The sequence below is a fragment of the Branchiostoma lanceolatum genome, chromosome 8, assembly GCF_035083965.1.
Source record: "Branchiostoma lanceolatum isolate klBraLanc5 chromosome 8, klBraLanc5.hap2, whole genome shotgun sequence".
Classification (NCBI taxonomy): domain Eukaryota; kingdom Metazoa; phylum Chordata; class Leptocardii; order Amphioxiformes; family Branchiostomatidae; genus Branchiostoma; species Branchiostoma lanceolatum.
The window spans coordinates 6,360,112-6,380,111 of NC_089729.1; the positions used below are offsets into that span (position 1 = coordinate 6,360,112).

The 20,000-nt window shown below is 42.9% G+C and overlaps 1 protein-coding gene across 1 annotated transcript; it reads right to left on the bottom strand.

Annotated features, from left to right (window-relative positions):
• Positions 1 to 1,160: 1,160 nt before the first annotated feature.
• LOC136439685 (retinal homeobox protein Rx1-like) lies at positions 1,161 to 19,645 on the bottom strand. Its single transcript, XM_066435206.1, has 4 exons — positions 19,052 to 19,645; positions 18,536 to 18,671; positions 9,572 to 9,729; positions 1,161 to 2,676 (listed from the first exon to the last, which is right to left on the bottom strand). Exons 1-4 carry the CDS (start codon positions 19,202 to 19,204, stop codon positions 2,197 to 2,199), a joined length of 927 nt encoding a protein of 308 aa, XP_066291303.1. The 5' UTR covers positions 19,205 to 19,645; the 3' UTR covers positions 1,161 to 2,196.
• Between the last annotated feature and the right edge of the window lie 355 nt (positions 19,646 to 20,000).

The following is a 20,000-nucleotide window of genomic DNA, read 5'->3' on the forward strand; positions in this document are numbered from 1 at the left end:
GCTCGTATCAAGTGTCCTTTCTGAAACAGAGATACCGGGAGGAGTACAGGTGCTTCGGACGGCAGACTTTCCTCTGTAAAGTTTACGGAACCTGTCAGTCATTCTTACCGTTAAGTTGTAAACAATTAGCGCCAGGTGACGCCTTTTCTCACACGGAAACACCGCACTTCAAGGGAAAGACACGGGAAAGGAAAATACGGCCGTTTGGACTAGTAAACAAAAACGGATGAGAGAGTCCTTTAAGTAACATGTAGTCGCATTACGTCATGACCTAGTTTTAAACAAGACGACAAAAGACTTCCTGAGAAACTTAAGACCGTCTTTTAGAAAATGTGGAGACTAATTCGTCATCTGAATGAATGGGAGTATCCGTAGCGATGTTTTGTACCTTGTAATTAACGAGGAGAGTTGTTCAAATAGAAAGAAAAGTAGTTTATACATGACTTAATTCGACGGTATTTTGTTACCATAGAGAAATCTCACCAACACTACAGAGTGGAAACTCTATCTGAAGATGACTGTGCGTGTGCGATTGTGATGGGTCTGTGAGACGGAATAAGATGCTAGTTTTATCAAGCAAGCTTTCTGGGGGATATTCTATTCTACATAAAACAGAAAAGTCTCTCCTGACTATTTCAGTTCTGTTATTCGGCGACGAGTGGGTATTAGTGTATGATACAAGTGATTCAAAATTTTATCCAGTTGCTTGAGTAACTATTTTTGGCGTATCTTATTACTAGTAGATGTCTAACCTTCATCAACGATACAAGTGATTCATGTGTGCATATTTGATGAACAATTATGAGACATATTCTTCAGTTGAACGTCAGCGTTGAGGATATATATAGTTTCTTTGCACACTTGTTTTCCGAGATAACGCTAAACTTCAATTTTACGGTAGCTACAACTTTTCATCGTCTAAGAAAAATAATCCTCAATAAATCAGTAACGAGTGATTGTTCCCTTTGTCGTGGAGCCTTAACAAGACAACTCATGCACGACCGACCGGGCTCGCGCCAACCTTAACCCTACACTCTACACACAACTCTCTCCACACAGCCGGCTGAGATTTTTATCTTCCCATTTTCTTCTGATTCTTTATCTAGAGAGATGAGTTACCGGGTGGTCTAGAAGTGGGCTAAGAAGGGAAACTGAGACACTTTAAAACTTTCTCATTTCTTTATTCAAATCTTTGGTTGGGAAATGCGATCTTCATTCGACCTACATAGCCGTTGTCGTTATGAATTATGAAATAGGCAGACATCGTGATTCTTGAATGTGATAACATAGCTGGCACTTCTGTTACAAAAGTGTGTAGCCCATTTCTGACATGAAATTCGTCAAACTATTCCTGCAAATATTTACACAAAGATACTGCAACTATTTACAAAGATTGTAACTCAAAAACAAAAACATAACACAAAATAAAGTCCAACGAAATGGTTTGTTACCTTGATAAAATAGTTATTGGGTTCATTTATATCCAATAATGTACATCCGAATAGATGTGCTTACTGTAACTTAACGATTTTCCTCTACTGCTGTATACATTTGCACAGAAGGGAAAAGATTGCAATATGTTGAAGACATGAATGTCTAAACAAAATGAAAATCTTATTGCCAATTTGCGCATTGCCGTTCTTTCCTGAACTTCACCAAATACCGTGTGGCATAAAAAGATTGCGATAGTATTTTTCTAGTCCTCGCACGGTTTTGCATCAAATGGTTTAGTCCTGTATAAATGTTAAGAAAGCAGAGATATGCTCAGCATTTCCATTGAAGCGAGAGGAAAGGTAAAACAATTTACTGTACATAAATACATACATACATCATTTACATGCAAACATACATGCATGCATGTTACATCGTTGAAAACCGAGTGGTCCCCCAGTCTGCTACAACAAAACAAAGGGACTATTACATGGGGTTTGGTGAGTTATTGTTAGTAAACCTAAAGAATGGTTTCTGCCTTGCTCGTACCTAGACTAGCTGGGTACAAGAAACAACGTCAATGTCACTATCATAATGTTTAAAAAAGATATTCCTTCTATGAGAGTGACCCGCACTTCGTGATGATAAAAACATCTTCTACGCTAACATACCATATGGGAGCTGGGTACAAATTGAATGTTTTTACAATAGCAACAGAAGTGCGCTACAAATCTAAGACGAGAGATTGGAGAAAGGAAAATGTAACTACAAACTCTCAACGTCAACGTCGACTTCAATGTTCTCTTTCCCAGAGTCTGAACTCGTTTCTTCCTCCTTCTCGCTGTCACTCCTTTCCGTCCAGATGGCCTCGATGGTCGCCAAGTGTTCCTTGGCTTTGGACCTCAGTTTGGCGATGCTACTATCTCTCCTACCGGCCTCCTCGTGGTTCGACCCCGTAGACTTCCCACCGAGCGCCTCCTTCTTCCCGGCGGGCAGACCCTGCAGGACGCCCGCGAAGGGAGGCGCCACCATCTCGGGCTCTCCCTTCGGTCTCATCCCGGGCCAGGAGAACTTCGGCTTCTCTTTCTTGTACTCCGACTTCTCGTCCGGGTCGCTGTCGCTGCCGCTGATGTCGATGTCCTCGCTGCTCTTGTTGGAGTTGGGAGGCTTCAGTGCCTCTTTTGGGTCCTTGCCTTGAAGTTTGAGCTGACGACGGAGTTTGGCACGACGGTTCTGGAACCATACCTGCAGAAATGCAAGAATGAAAAGATTTTAAAAACGAGTCCCACAAATTAACACACGATCTTCTATTCCAGAATATATTGTTTAGCTGACCACTTACCTATTGCTATTGCATGGTGTCTTGTGTAATACTTACAAAAAAGCACAAGTAGTTATGATCACTTTGGCTGATCAAGTTTCTATCGGTGTCTTTTTTATTCTATGGTGGATTTAACAATTTGTTTTGAACAATTTTGAAGACTTAAGAAATACAATCAAAGTTAAATCTAGCAGAGGTAACAGGTTAGACTATTATTACGGTAGAAAGAAGTGAATGTAGTGATGTGATTTCCCATTTTGCTCTACCTCTTGTTCATCCATCCATCTCAGAAATCACAGATAAACAGTTCCCGGCGACATGAGTTCCTACAAGCAGAGTTCACGACCCGTAGCTTTCCTCTTGGTTTTCCAATCAAACAATGTAACCTGAAGACCAGGAATGGTCGCTACTCCGGGCGCTAATGTACCGGGATTCCTTTACAAGTTCCTGTTACCCCACAAAGAGTGAGCACGGGTCGTGGAATGCTTTAGAAACACAATTAAGTACACGCAAACCCTTTCAATTTATTTCTTACAAACGCATGTTAAACCGTAATACCCTTAACTAAAGTGTACAGGTCTCAAACGAGTTAATGAAGAAAGATGAATTCGTTTTAGTGATTCATTGAAAGATGAAATCTAAGAAAGTGTAAAAGGGGGGTTGATGAAAGTTGAGAGTTTACTAATATTGACAGCGTTGTTGTATGAGTGAGATTGGGTCCGAAGAAGGAATGACAGACTGGATTTAAGAACGCAACTTAAGTCGGGCTGGAAGAACCCGGGAAGTAACTAATGGTTACTGTGGCTTAGTGTGGGGCGGGGTTGGGTTTCTTCGGTTTCGTGGGAACGGGTCAAGACAGTGCGGATCGTCTTGGTGAAACAAAGGAAGACATCTCCTTTTCTTTTTAAGGTTTCCGACGGAGACGGGTAAAACTGGTGAAGCGGACTGTCGGGGAAAAGTTCGAATTGCGTCTAATGGCTGTTTGTAAACAAGGGATAACTAAAAGGCTCTAGAAGATAACCGCAAGGCGTTTTATCAGGAATCACATTCGAACCAATTGGGCGGAAAGTGTAGAAAGTGATCGACGTAGGAAAAGAGATTATTAAGAACGTCATAAGACAAATTCAGGCGTAGGTCTGTGTGTCAAACTAGGAAAAAGATAGAGAGAAAAAGAGAGAGAAGAATGAAGCTTTGATGCTAAATTGTTTCGGAGTACGCCGTCCTTTGGTCAATTTGTCGGCGGTACGGCCCGGTGCGCCGCCCCCGACCCAGAACGCTCGGCCTGTGTTCCCGGCGACTGGGGAATTTAACAACAACTAATGAAGGCATCCCAGGTATGGACCGGGCAGGACACACCTTACCATTCAGTATTATGTCAGAAAAACAGCCAACAAAGAAGGCAAGAAGAGTTTGCACGCAAAGCTTTCAGGTTTCATTAGGAGGAAGTACATCTACATGTATGACGTAATGTGCGTCTGTCGTAACTCAGACAGACACTTAGTTCCTTGGTAGAAACCTTACAGACGTTTTTGTATCGCAACTTTTTAGTGCGCCCACTTCTAAGTCTCAGTATATGATTACTTTTTAAAATAGAATTACTATTGCAAAATTAGTTCCTTGTACTGTATGCGTTTTGAGAGAAACTGTGGGGTTACCAATTAGAAGCAATATACATATACAGTACTCAAGCCGTTGAAAGATACCAGCTCAAATGTCGTATGATACCTCGATATTAAGAGCATTTCACAAACAATGTGTACGTAAAACAAGCTGGCGTTGTGCGTCTCCATTAAGAAGCGGTGTACACTGTATAGAGTTGTGCTCCATTAGCCAAAATACGTCCCACCTCATGTAAAACCTCTTGTTTACTCCGTGGTAAAAACAGTATCACATTTACCTGCACTCGATTCGACTCGGTGGGGGTCAAAAGGGCGCCAGGTGATCGTGCTAATGTTTCCCTCGCACCGTGCAAGAATTTGTGGCTCACTTTGTACTCCTGACAAAGACGCCGGCCGTAATTAGCTATCAAGAAGTTGTAGTAAACTCGGCACTCAATACTCAGTACCAGTGGCGCCATGTACTGAGAAAGGTTTTCGGTGTAAGGGACGCCAACTGTGTCCAACTATGTTAAAATTCGCAGCGCCAACCAAGCGTTCCTACTCCGGACGACATTAGTGGCAACTCAAGACGGTGTTTTAAAAACACTCTGATTGGCACTTAAAGACGGATCGATGTTCCTTCCATGCATCTCTTGACGTCATAACTTTTAACTATACATCAATATGCACCAAATGACGCTGGACAGTTTTTAATAACTTTAGGGTGAAAGCTTACATATTTTGGTGAACAAAGGGTTTTCCCACACTACAAGCTCATATATGGAGTCTGACTTTTGCTATGTTAGACCAGATCCGTAAGTAGACCATGGTTGTAACAGTTTAAGTAATGGAAAGGTAAACTAGGACAATCTGGAGTAAACAAACTCCCGGTGTTGTTTTTTCTGCTGCCCCAATCGGCGTGTCTCGCATAGCTTCAGGTTTTAAGTGGGGAGGAAATGACTACAGACGAATTTGGAGCCATCATCGTTTCACCGGATGGGCATACTCATCCCATAGAGTCTTTTCGATTTCAAGAACAGAAATTTCCCAATACAAAAAGAAGGAGAATGTTAGTATTATTCCTTACTTTACAAAAGCTGACAAAGATCACAATTCATTTCATTGCAGTCGAAGGTCATTGTCTTATTTGAGGACATATCCCAAAATGCGCCCCCCTCCGCGGAAGAGCACATGAACTTGCATAATACCAATGATACTTATGTTTGTCAACAAAGTGGACTCACAGTTCGCCCCCAGTTTACAGCCCCGCTGTCATGGTTCTCCGTGGTCACCTGACCATCGCGTCTCGTTCCCATGACAGTCTATTGACACAGGCCGTTTTTGCATGAAGTCATAACATGGGAAATTGATTACATCTCTTTGATGTTTCCATCCTTTCTCAAACAGTTAGGACTTAGAACTATTTTCCGGAACTGTTGAATCAAATCTTTGCTTAGGAACCGTTCAGGTTTTTTTTCTAGAGGTCTGCTCATTTTTATTTGCCTGTAAAATCTAATATCCACCTGACGACACTCGCTGAGCGACCGTGCGGCGACAAAAATCGATCTGCGTGACCCTTGGTTTCATCATTAGAATATGATGTAAGATGTAGAAGTGTGATTTACAAAAAAACACAACCTTTTAAAAAAATTCGTCATTTATCCATGAAATTCATTGAGAAATCTGGTCGCTTGGGAGTCGCAGCGCGGTCGCAGCCTCTAGTGGAAAGGGGGTGTAAGGTAGACTCTACCAGTCTCCACGGGTCGCTGGGAAAATAGTAGAAATTGGCCAAATAGAGTCAACTGTAGGAAGGGAGTCGGCTATGGAGATAGGGTCAAATATTGCAACCCTGGATGATGGGAATGTTATCCTCCATGGCCAAAGTCCCCCGGCAAATGTTCTCTCTATAGCCGACGCGGTTAGTCTGGTAGAGACTAGGTGTAAGGTGCATCTGCACATCAAAACATCACGCATCCTTAAGAGAGACAGTAGGAGAGAATCACCCAGCCCGGTACAGCTGCATCCATGCCGAATGCTCCGGCGCTATTTCCCATGAAAAATTACCGCCGCATGTTGATACAGTAGAGGACCCCATGAGAACCAATTCTACATGTTTTCCATGTCGACTGCACAGAACATCCCCAGTAAACAAGCAGGTTTAGAGACTTGAGGCTTCTTGAGCCATCGACAGCCACTTGTAGACGTTCTTAAGACCCTTTTTGGCACATTCCTAGCCCTTCACGCCCAATATGGGTCCTTCAAAAGCACCGCTTAAAGACAGAAGCATCTTTTCTTCAAGACTGTTAGGATAAGCTGCAGAAAGCAAAGCGCCTTGGTTGTCTTTTGGAAGGGCAGTTGGAACAATGATGTCACGCGATGAAATAACAGAACATTTGTCGTTTGAAACATTCATTGTGAAATCATGTTTGTAACATTCAATGTGGCAACATCCCGTTTGAAACGACAACAAAATTGAAGTTTTTTCCATTTTTAAGTTTTGCCCAATCCGCACCCGACTACGTATGTGAATTTGAACGTAAGTCTGATGAAAAAAGTTTCTTACGGACACCAAAAAAAAAAAAAAAAATGTGCTGCAATATGCTCTTTATACTCCCGATAGTTTGGCGTATATCTTATTTCTAAATGATTTCTTCAAATGTTCAGTGATGAGTTTTTCTGTCGGAATGTAGCCGGCTGATATTACTTGACGACAGAGTACAACACCTGCACCTACCCTACACCTGTAGGCATGCTCGATTTGACTTCTGCTATTCACCGCGCAAAGCTATTAAGCTTTTTCTTCAAACGTCCTTGCTTGAAAGCCAAGAAAGTCGGGCAATTTGACAAAACATTCTTTGTAAAGAGGGCAACCATTTTGCTAGATTTCGCAAAAGCTTTCGAGCGGTGTTGTTGGCGATGTAAGTGGTAAATGTTGAGTCAGCGTAAGAACACAAACACGCATTTCTGAGTCAATTACACCCTTTGAGAGGCTATCATAGCTTCGAAGCCGTGGCAGCCTTCTTCTCGCGTGACTTCAACCACAAATAGACAAATATTTTCGGGAATACTTGGAGATGATCCGTAAGACAACTCAAGGTGTCGAGTCTTCTGGCACGCTCATAGTTGGGGACAGAATTTTTTCTCATTCATTGTGGGCAAAACTTGACAGCATAATTCCGTTAGCTATTTTTGTTCTGTGGTATGAACTGGAGATCTGGGGATGTTTTCGCGTTGATAAGATTTGGTATTTACACAAATATTTTATTTCTTGTGCACTTTTCATAGTCCATGCAGCATATCTTGCTCATGCGCAAGCCAGGAGACCGTTGTGGGCAAATCGTTCTCAGATGTTCTTACACCAGCTGCACATGGTCGACTGGAAGTCCAAGAGCAGGACAGGGCGGTGTAACGTTGTACGTCTGAGAAAGTCTGGAGACCTCCTGCCGTACAGACTTCACCTGGACAGACAGGTCACGTCATCCCGCAGAAATGTCGGTCCAACCCTCGGAAGTTGCTCCTCTGATCCTGTCACGCTCAGACCGCTCTGCTCTGCCTACGCGAGCGCCGCTAATAGGGAGAAAACGCACGGCCGACTTGCGCTTTAAGAGACCCTGAAGAAAATGGCGTATGCTTTCCTCTTCTCGATTTGCTTCTTGTGAAAGGAGCAATGAAAACATTTAAAACACCTCTTAAAGATTGCGATGTGTGATACGACAGAAGTTCCAATTGTTTCCTAGGGTGATTGTAACCTATACACATAGAGCCGTCCAAGAAGCCTTAAGGATGTCTACTATCTAGAAGACGCACAAAAGAAGTAATGATAGAAAGTTCTATTGTCTATTGATAAGATTCTCCCAGTTCCTTCAGACCCCCTGAAGACAACGCGGTGACTTCATCCTTGGTTTAAAACCCTCCTTAGACAAATTTCATCCTCATGGAGGAAGGGCCTCGTGCAGGCCGTGTCGAACACTATCAACATGCGGCCGCCACTTTAAAGGCCCCGCTGCCAGGCAGTTGACTTCGGCAATCTCGAGGTAGTGAAAGATCCGGGTCCCCCCGCGATGTGGGAAAGTCCGGGCCGGAGAAAGCCGATACATAGCTGGGATGGTTTCGTGAATTGAAGTAATTTTGGGCGTCGCGGGTAACAAACACGGCGACATTGTTTTCTCCTCATATTCGGTCATGATTAGGACGATGACTCATCACGTTATGTCAGCACCAAACACAAACCCGCAAGTAAAACACGCTTTTGTCTCTTAATGAGCTGAGACTCGGGGGTCAAGACAACTCCTCGTCCTCAGAAAACATTTACTGTCAGCAATTTAAAACTTGCTAAGAGTTTAAAGACAGACTGCTGTAGAATGAAGCTGTTTACCCATTTAACATTGGTAGCTATGACAGAAATACCAACCTGGTGCTGAAACTATCATTTCCAACAAGGGGGAAATTCTACTGCAGTTAGCTCATATATTGTTGTTGGAGTTGTACAGGATTCTTTTAACATTCTTGCAAGTTTTTCATTGTGGTTGCGAACATTTTTGTGTCTTTTGCGATGTACACTCCGTGGTTATGTCAACACAACAAATCTGTTCCTTTGTAAGTAATTATCTAGAGCTTGCTTCTCTATACTGTTGTTGTCCGAGTTACTTAACAAAAAGGAACATACAGGACCCAAGTCTTGGTTTATTGTGAAGACATTACCCGTGAATGCGGAAAGTTCTTTTGTCATCTTAGTGTATCTTAATGACCCAAATGAAAGAAAGAAAGCGATAGAGAGAAAGAAGAAAGAAAATATATAGTTGGCATGTTTACAAATGTTAGAAAATAGCCGATTTGACTAAACGTATATGATCCAGTGACACATCAACAGACGTAATCTCCAAGCAGATCTATCGATGGCAAGGCAGTATCAAAAGGGCCAACTAGTATCCAACTAGTATCCAATTAGTATCCGACTAGTATCCAACTAGTATCCAACTAGTATCCAACTAGTATCCAACTAGTATCCAACTAGTATCCAACTAGTATCCAACCAGTACCCAACTAGTATCCAACTAGTATCCATATCTAGTGTCCAACTAGTTGGGTACTAGTATCCAAAGCCACAGTTGGCTCTTTTGATACTGCTTTGCCACCGATAGATCTGCTTGGAGTTTACAAAATACGTACAATTTAACGAGTTAAGTATGAAAAAAACAGTAGAATTGAAAAGATTCCCCACCTGTACCCTGGCTTCGATGAGGTCGAGTCTGAGCGCCAGCGCCTCCCTCATGAAGATGTCCGGGTACTGAGTCGTCTCGAACGCCTTCTCCAGCTCCTCCAGCTGCCACTGGCTGTAGTTCGCGCGGCTTCGGCGCTGCTTCGTCGGCTTCGAGTCGTCTATACAGAGAACAGAAATGTACTTTTGATGCTTGCAGGTTTGTTTTCTATTTGTTTGTTTACTGAATTAAATGTCTAGCGATCCGCAAGGTAACAGTTACTCAAGCTACTGGATGAAATTTGGAAAGGGTCAGACGTTTCAGACAGCATCCGCTGTCTTTCGTCAGTAACTAAGCGAAAAACTGTTTCCAGGTTTTAAACCAGCGACACAGCAATGGTGGCAAATGGCGTTGAATGCCGATTCAAAGTATTCAAAAGCGTGTGGACATGTTGTATTTTATTTAAAAAGTACATTTTAGGTAAGTACTCTCACTCGTCTTTTTTTCATCAATTCTACACATGATTTTGGCCATAAATGTCCCTTGTCTTGCCTTTTGCAAGTGCAACAACTCTACCGACGTACAGTTGACATTCATTATCACAACCACAAACTAGTTCATTATCACAACCACAATCGTATTTGTTTCTGTTGACTTCCTCTCTTTCATTTTATTGTAACATCAACACTGGTCCCGTTACATGTAGGAAACATATGTTCGTGTCCTGTCGGCTGCAGAACATCACGTTCGGGCATGGAGAATTATATCGCCGGTAACCCAGTCCCTTCCTTTGTACCAGCGCCTTTGTTAAGTAACACTGTTGCCACTACACCAATAAATGGCGACCAACACATGTTCCAAACGAGCCCTCTGTGCACCCCAGAGTTTTATTACTTGTTTGAAGTCGAGGTGATTGAATCAAGTGTAACTTCAGATTTGTTTTGGTACCTGGTTGCTTTGTTTTGGAATACCTGGGCGATTACACTAGCGGAAACTAGGGAACACGTGTTCTAGTCCACCAGTAGAAAACAAGGCTTAATGGGTAAAAGATACCCCTTCATTTGTCATACTGTAGAAAGAGATGGAATGTAGTTAATTGTGGGTCTTTTGTGAGTGGTTACACGCCGTGAGGGGCTCATGGTGATACGTTGATGTAACACAAATGTTGGTTGGTAGTATCGGAAGACTCTCCACGGTGGGAACTCCTGTGTAGTAAGAGATACGGCAGGTGGTGCATTGTGTGTGAGAAGGCAGGTATGTGTGCTGCTTCAATAGTACGGCGTGGCAAACAAACAAGCAACGTTCAGCCGCACGCAGCCGAGAATGACGCCACAGAAAGCTTATATTCACGTTAACCCAGATTTCAGATCACTAATAACCTGACAAAAGTCTTTGAAAACATTCGATGTATTCATGGCTAGGAATGATCACGTCAATAGTTGGTCTTTAGACTTCTACTCAATGGAAATGCAATTGAAGAATTGATAAGCATTGAAGATCCCTGTTATACATGTACAATAAAAAGTGTATTCAAAACATTGTTTAGTCTACTGATTTCTTTTTTATCACTGTGTGATTTTTGTGTCCTTATAAGTATCATCAGTCTAGAACACAAATGGTTCAAAGGGAAAGCATTAAGTGCCTTGCCATAACTATCCAAACAACCACCAGCGTTTAAACCAATAGCGTTATCAGAGTCGAATCAGAGGCCCAGATTTGGCTTCCATTCACCGAGCGGAAGAAGTACCTTGCTTCGGTACCTTCCCGACCGTCCCGTGTTTTTGGTTCCGCAGTGAAAAATCAATCAGGAAATTAGAAAAACCTTCCTTTTGTCCGAAACGCGATTAGACTAATTTTGCTGAAAGGCGTGACATTAACTGTTAAGCTCTTTGATTACGTGGAAGTTGTCCGAGTCTCAGATCACCCGAGGGCGTTCCCACTATTGAGAAATGATTACAGAAATAGAATCAACCGCAGAACGTAATACTAGTAACGTTATATCATCATGTTAGACAACACACCGGGAACGGTGGAGGACGACCGTTTCAGGCATTTAACTTTTGATCAAATTTCCTTCCTGCAGTACAATACTCACACACTCGTACTCTTGGAGTAGCCAAGAATTATGCACTGTTTTTAGTCAGTGATCAATTTTTAACTGTTCAAGTAGATTTGTAGTTATCTTGATTTCCACTGTCCAAAAAAGTTAAATGACCCGCCTCCTGGGAAAACTTCTAGGTTCAAGCACCTTGTATCTATGAGTACAAAACATTCATACTATGAATACATCCTTAAGTTGCATTGCATTTGAACTTTTAAAAGTCACAAACAAACACTCCTTATTCTTTTTGAAAGGCCCTCTTATACGTGACGACACCTCAGTACCAGGTCTTCCATATGTATATCGCTATAAGGTCGGATAACTAGGCCTCACAACCACTCAATTCAGACGCGATTATCTCTACTATTTTGACAAGATACCCATCTTTCCGGCGGCGGTAGTTAAGTGAGCTGACGTTTAAGAGACACTGCACTATCTGTGGGTGCATCGGGCTTAGTTAAGGTAGATAGAGCCAAGACAAGGATGGGAAATTGAGACCAGGAGAGATTCACTGTTCTCAAGGACCGAACTCTACAACTTCCAAGAATTCAAGATGTAACGCGGACGTTTTCATAGGGGACTTTGAAACTGCGCACGCCCAAGACACAACCGCCTAATACGTATCCTTAATATGGTGATGAATTGTAAGTGTACTAGCAGTACTTGTTTCAGAAGACGGGCACACCTCACGCCTATTTTGAAGGCGCATTGTTATACTTTCCTTCGTTAACTCTGAGCATGACTGACGCACTGAAAAAAGTTTTCTTTGTCCATTTTAAATGGATCCAAATCGAATCAACAAACAACTAGTATCCCTACAAAATGGCTACCGAAATCTTGAGTGTGTTTGCGGACCAATTTCTTTCGCATTCGGCGTGAAGCGAAAGTTTGCGAGGTGTCGCGGGAAGAACCAGGCGCGCCGTTCTCAGACGTAGTTTTTATCACAGAGTCAGAGACAAGATGCCGACTGTCTGGGACAATATTTGGTCGATAAGGGGAGGGTTAATTGATCGGAATGGAGTAGGGATTATCCATAGAACACATAGGATAACAATGTTTGAATTTGCTACCTAACGCTACCGGCATACGTGGTCGTGTCTGGTGGTCAGTGATACAGCTAGGACTGTGTTCCGCATCTAATGGCTAGCATGTTTATTTCAAATAGTTACACCTGTACCAAATACCGTTTTATACCTGCAAAAATATTACCGTTTTTATTGACAATTCATTTGTTCTGGAAATATTGCATGTTAGCAACAAAAGTAGCAACAATCGTCTATGTTTCTTCGAAACAAAATAATCAAAAAGATAATTGCAAGATATGACATACCTTGTAATCAGAAAATGTTATGATGTTTATACTTTTTAATCAAATGGGTCCTTTGAGAATCCCAGTCCTTGGCCTAGCCTTCTTAATATCACGCCATTTATGTCTGGTTAGTGTTCCTTTTGTTGTTTCTGTTGTTGTTTTCTTTTTCACCAAGGACAAGGTCTGTCGGATTAATTTCAGCTTGCTAGCAATATACGAATCCGGATAATCTAGACCCGTGGCTAGGGAAGGACAATGCCCTTTAATGGACTACACTTGTATCCTTTATCCCGATCCCCTGGTTCTTGTGCCGCCGTAAGCCCGCTGCCTCCATGATATGTATTGTGGCGGAGGGATTCAAAGTCCCGCCGTCTGTCGGATCAGAGGTTGTTAGAAGGGGATCAGTAGTGAAGAGGGATTTAGTGCACTTCAGGGGCTAATCCTGGCTCTTGCTTCTCGGCTCTGAACCCCAAAGCCTCCCCCTTTTGAACCGCCGGTGGTTTTCCATACGTATCTGTGACCAGCATCAGAAACAAGTGCTACCCTAGCATCCTACCCCTTCCATGATACGTCCTGTACATGCCGACAGGTTTTCTTACCGTCATGATCATCATGGCGTCTAGTAGTGGCAGCTTTGAAGGGATTAGTGACAGATTAGAAACCTCCACAAAATCTGTACTTGACTTTTCGACCTTTTTCTGTTTCATTCTCAAGAGACCTCTACGTCTCTCTGCCCTGTAGTTAGATAGCAGATCCCATGTGAAGCTATGATTTGAGTATGAAAGGCCGTTTAAGTCACACTATATTAATATTTGGGCATGGGGAATCATATGGTTATTAAAACAGGCTTGTCTTCAAGAGCAGGTGTTGGATATCCCTACGGTAGGGTTGACTCGATAGTTGTGTATCTCTTTGACGAAATCTGTCAGCCCCTATCCTTCCTTTCGTCTGTACCGCCGACGGACCCGGGGACACTTGGCGGGACCCTAATCCTTCTCAATCAGGACTGGGGCCGCTGGAAACTCGGAACACATGCATTTGGGAATGGGGAGCGATCTTATGTTGAAATATCCATTCCATAGATATGATAGAACTAAAGTCAGGCACAAGCCTGTATCTTGTGAACCCGCTGTCTTCTCAATACGGGATACAAATTAAGCCCACAGCAAAGAACGTCGAATACAATTACAGTATGGATACTATACGTACCACAAAAAGCACTAACACTTCTCACATTATATTGTAATTATTGACTGATTAAAGTTAGTGTAATGGCCATGGATTTCCATCAATTTAGACTGCAGAAAATGTTAGTTAGTACTTCACAGAAAGAGTCAGAAACTACAAGGCTTGTTTAAATGGTTCTAAAACGTCCATGTGTCAAAAAGGCGACACAGCCCAGAGTACCGCGAAAGATCATCCCTTGCTAATAAGACAGCGTTGGCGGGCGGTATCTCCCCTGCCCGGTGTGTATCTGTATCTGTAGCTCACTTATCGCGCCTTAATCCCGTCTGCCACGTTATTTACTGCTGTATAGACTCGCCTTATCACAAGCCGATATCGCCTGACAGATATAGGTTATCGCGCAGTGATATCTCACGCAGAGATAGCGATCCCCCATTGCACCGTATTAAGTACGTATTTTCGTGGGTGTCCAAAAAGAATGTGTGCATACAGTTTTGTTGCAAATAGTATTTTTTAAACAATCTTTCGTTGCTGTAAACCCTTAGAATGTTTCCGTACATAGTTGTCTGTTATAGCGATGTAAGACATTTATGTATGTAACCAAACCCGTAGAAAATATGACATAAAATCACTAATCAGAACAACACAATTTTCAGGGCAGTGGTTGGTCAACGGACAGCGTTTTTTATGGATCTCATAGGCATATATTCAACAACAGCAAGGCGACAAGGCTTACTGTCAAAAATAGGCCTCAACCATCCTACAAACATCCAAACCATAGCTTCCTTTTTGTGTCGTCCGCTTTGCCCAACATTCTGCTAACATTCCCGGCATTGTGGTTCCGACGCAAGGGCAACAAACATACGTGAATAGGAGACAGAACAAGCTGGTGTTCGCCATTGTCCCGACAATAGTTTTAGAAGTATTCGTGAGACGTCGTTTTGTTGTTATAACACTTACAAGCTATTTGTAAAGACATTAAGTGCATATTTCGCTATGGGGCGAGGGGCAGGCCATACGATGTAAACGAGGTAGAAACGAACGCACGAGTTAGACGGGCATGTCAGCAACTCGCATGTGACCAAACATTTTTTGTGTAGGAAAGTAAAGGATGTCTTTGACTGACATTCGGTATGACAACAGTACTCATTTACCCTTGCCTCGACGTCCTATACAAAATGCTGTCTGGCTTACTCCCAAGATGATCCAAGATATCCGGGAAATCTATTTCAATTCAAGACAACCACGATTGAACAAATATTAGTATATATGTTGCTTAACTTTTTCTAACTTGATTTTTCATCATGACGACGTACACGACGTGACATATTTATCTGTTTCCGACGAATTCTCAGACTTCCCCAACTTTTATGAGCGCTGCGGTGTGCATTGATCAGTGTTGTGGCGGGCAGTAAGGGCCGTGAAGTACCTGTGATAACGGTTTAATCGGCTCACACCACTATCTCGACAGGTCGGTTGTGTGCGTGTGTGTTTTTCCTGTAGAGCCCGCGGTCTTGAGGGCGTAAGTAAATTAAGTGCAACCACAAACATACTCAAGTTGACCTTATGTACGTACCAACACACTTGTGTGTGTATCTGAAGTTCTTTCCCGCCCATACACAATACAAAGTGCGGCACAAAATCCACCCGAACGCGTTGCCGCACTACTGAGATCTAGAAAATTAAGACCTTTTTTACCAAAACTATACGATGACACCGCAATTCTAGTATGCAGCTTCTATTCTGTTTTGTAACGTGGCTAGCCAAACACAAATATCCAAATGCTTGGAAACAAATCAATTCCCAATCCTAGATAGCTTAGAGTTCTTCCACTCAATTTAGCTCACTAGTCTCTTTAGAGCACAGGGCGTTTTTCAGACAATGGCAAACGTCGAATGAATAAGAACTCTAACATTTTGTGTCTGAAATCAAACGAAACGAGTTCATTTTTCATTAAAGTTACATTATTTTGTTTTTGAGCTCCATTGACATTGTTAAAACACAAGGGTCTAACTTTCTTTGTATCAACATAAAAGAATCCACGGGACTGATATTGTATGCATATGGAAAAATAAATCGTGTCATGTCTGAAATGACATTCAATTTGCGCAGAATAACGTTCCCACCATGAATAATTAAACCGGTTCGTTGGAATTCGCGGTCGGTACATTTCCCATCCGTTTATACACCTGTTCTCCGTATTATCACTACGATGCTCGTTTTCACAAGAACAATATGTGCTCTTTGTTCTGTTTCAAAGAAAATGCTTGTCTTTTATCCTAGGTATGCCAATATTGAAACAATAATGACAAAATAATAGAGCGAGAGTAATCTAACGCTGGCGACTAAAATGTCGGTACCATATGGTACCTGCCGTGAACGCGCGCTGCTAGAATCGTGGGAAAAGACTGGTACAAATTGTTTCCTTTTGTTCAGGTTATCTGGTTTAGTTTCCGCGCCCCAGGCCAGTATACAGCCGAGCCGTGTTTAGACACGAGGAAAATTACACGTTACATTTACCGCAGATAGTGGAAAAGATAATCGTTGTTTTTTCCAAGAAAATAGGATTCAATTGGTCATGAGAATAAGTCAATTTGTCCATTTTTAAAACCTGATAACTAGTTGAATTTTCTCGCTTCGTGTCGGTCGGTATCAGCAAGTTTTATCTATGAGTCATCTTTTAAATTTCACTTTTAGATGGTTTCAGTTTTTCGTCGTAAAGCAGATGCTTTACTGATTATTGATACCAGCAATTACATGTACGTGCCAGTTCTTGGTAATAAAACCTTCAACGTCTCAGGACAAAGTTACGACGCCTTTGAGGACAGAGACTTACAAACTTCCGTGCTTTGTTGGTAAACTCACACTTTTTTTCACTTAACGACAAATGTAGTCAGATAGTTGGACAGCCCGTCTACGAATACCATACACACACCGGTAACATGTTTGTCATATCTAACTACTTTAACCGTAAATAGCCACGGCAGGTACGACTGGCCAGGCATTGTCCCTGCATCAATAGACATAGTTAGGGGTACGCGAAAGTACTATTTTGGTAAACTGTACGTCAATGGTTCGTGTTCTTTTCTCTCCAGACCCTCCCTTGCCCCAGGCATTGTTGTTCCAACAATTTAGTGAAACCAGTTATCAAACCTACCACAAACACACTGACCCCCTCGTTACTAAGAGCGCTTGCACGAAACCACTGTGTTCCTCGGGCCACCTACGTGGCCAGAAGGTATTGTATTAGAGCTTGGGGAAGGAGAACTAAAGAAAACTACCTGCCCTCGGGTCCAGTACTGGTACTGCTGACACTAAGTACCCTTTATAGATTTGTAATACCATAATTATGTGGTCTAGGCGGCGTGGTAAAATGAGTGAAGTATATCTGTTACACGTTCCTATATGATCATGAGATGAGACACATGCAAATCCTGGTCCGCAGAACGAATTATAAAGTTTGTTAAAAGTTTACGAACTGTTCATACGTTGTGTAGGTATATGATTTGACCATACGTATACAATGGTCCTAGAATCACTTGATAAAACCCATAAGAAGCGGCCTGTACGTTTGATTAATTTCTTCTTGTGTACGGACTTTAATCTCATCAGTTTGTACGTCATTAAGACGATGTGGTACTGAAATCCTAGTAAAGTCCAGCCATACTTTTGTTGATTAGAAAAGACAAAGATGCATACCTCGAATCTGTGTGATCCAATAATGGAATAACTTCCCACGAGTTTTGATAGGTGTGTTTCTGCCCGGAGAGAACGGCGGGGGGAAGTGATTTGAGCTCCATGTCAAATTTGTTTTCGTCGATTACGTCCCTTGTTTTCGCCAGCACTAATTCTTTCTAATGAGAACCACTCCAGTCGTGAAATATTAGATTTTCAACACCCCTCCTCCAAAAAACGTCCGAGCTATCAAACAGGCGGAACTGCAGTTCATTCAGATTGCATTGAGTTATTTTCTTAAACGCGTAGACACTGAAAGCTGGGAATGCTTTTGATACTTCCTATGACAAACTATGTTACTTTAACTATTGGCATAGCTCGTGTATGAGCTCTTCTAGTGAACCTAACACTCTGTAAGTCACCTACACCTGGCATGTCGTACACCTATGTCTTTTCCTATCCCTTCTGGAATTTCCGGGCCTTACCGAAATAGTCTGGTAACGTGTATTACGCCACAGCGACATATGCATGGGTTCATACCTCTTACATAGAAATGAATTGGCCACTTTAAAACATGTCGACAAATAGAACATTTCATTTCTCTTGGGACATTCATAACATGCAGGGCAGATTAGGTAAATAAAGTACAAACTATTACGCCGTTATTCTATGACTACTGCAGGTGTTTCTTCACCTGCGTACAGGTTGTTTTCTCACCTGGGTAGTCGGTGACGCCCGTGAGTCCTGCCGCCTGAGATGCCATGAGGAGCGCCTGCTTACAGGGGTCGGTCGGCAGGATGTCGCGGACGAGCTGGCCTTCGTACACGTACGGCACCGGCGGCGAGTACGGCGCCTGGCGGTGGGAAATACAAAACAGTAGGGTTAACATTCATGCTTTATTCCAGGGATAGATCATAGATGTGTAGCGTACGGTCCAGTTCTGGCATATACAACTAATAATACGGCCATGCGTAACATAGCCTTTTAAGACAGAAACATGTCGACCAGCAAGATTATAAGTCAGGACGAACAATGTTAAGAACACCAGAGTGTTCGACAAAGTGCATCTTTTTCCAAGGTTTGCGTACCATATGCAAAGTCAGATGCACAGTGTCAGGCTCGTTAGCTAACTCTGAAGATGAAGTTGAATGTGTACATGCGGCCGTACATACGATGAACAGAGCAAATTATTCAACAGTGTCAGTAGTTGGCAAGACGTATTGTAAAACCTACCCTGACAGGTATCTGGAGCCATGGGGCGGTCTGTAGAGTAGTGGCGGGCGGGGTGGGGAAGCCAGGGGCGCTGGAGAAGATCGGCGGCGGTGGTGGGTACGGTGTGATCCGAGGAACGGAGCAGGTAAGGATCGGTGACGAACCGTACATCATTGTAAGTTTCTTTCTCTCGAGATTTGTATAAAAAAGCCCTTTCTGTTTGGAGGTGAACAGTTGACTCGTTGTGGTACAGGGAAAATACTTGTCCCGGCGTTCAACTGTCAATGTGAAAACTGTTTGGTCTCCGACGAAGGCTGTCAGAATACCGGAAGTTGCCAACCAACGTGTCCACTAGCTTTCGCTACAAACGCTGTGAGAAGAAAGAACAGCAAAGTCGTGGCCTTGTGACCGAATACTGCAGGTAGTGGGTTCGAATCCTCAATAAAATAATGTGGTGTCTCGGCGTGGGTCTGTCTTGCGTCGAGGACGTGTCGTAACTCTAGACTGGTTCGTCACTCCGGCCCTGACGTAGTTCTATAGTACGCCAGAACACGTGACCTTTCCGGGAGGATGATTCACAAAATCCCTCACCAATCAGCGAGGCGACCCTCATGCACACCTCCCCTCTCCTCCCCCACCCTCGGATTTCCTAACGTTTATCAGGCCTGCCCGGGAAATCTTATTACGGTGTTTTATCAATACACATCAGGTGGGAAGCCCGCCCTTTCATATTGTCAAGCCTCATGTTTGGTCAGCTACGATACGCCACCGCCACTTTTAAGCCGTGTTTGCCATTCTCATTCCCCCTGCTCTTAAGTGGCGATGATTTAGATAACGCGGGCGGGTTCTGAGGGAGAGGGATGGGTGAGCTATCTGCACCCGTAATCTCCCGGCTCCTTTTATGTCTGGGCGGGAAGATATCGAGTTCTGGCCGGGAGAGTCATCACCTTTTGCCACGGCGCACCTGATT

Bases quoted from the DNA above. Each gene is read 5' to 3' on its own strand.
- LOC136439685 (XM_066435206.1), bottom strand. From the start codon at position 19,204: ATGATGTACGGTTCGTCACCGATCCTTACCTGCTCCGTTCCTCGGATC. The intron at 18,672-19,051 runs GTAGGTTTTACA...TCCCACCGCCAG, and splicing joins GGCTCCAGATACCTGTCAGG to GCGCCGTACTCGCCGCCGGT. The intron at 9,730-18,535 runs GTGAGAAAACAA...TTCTCTGTATAG, and splicing joins GGGCGTCACCGACTACCCAG to ACGACTCGAAGCCGACGAAG.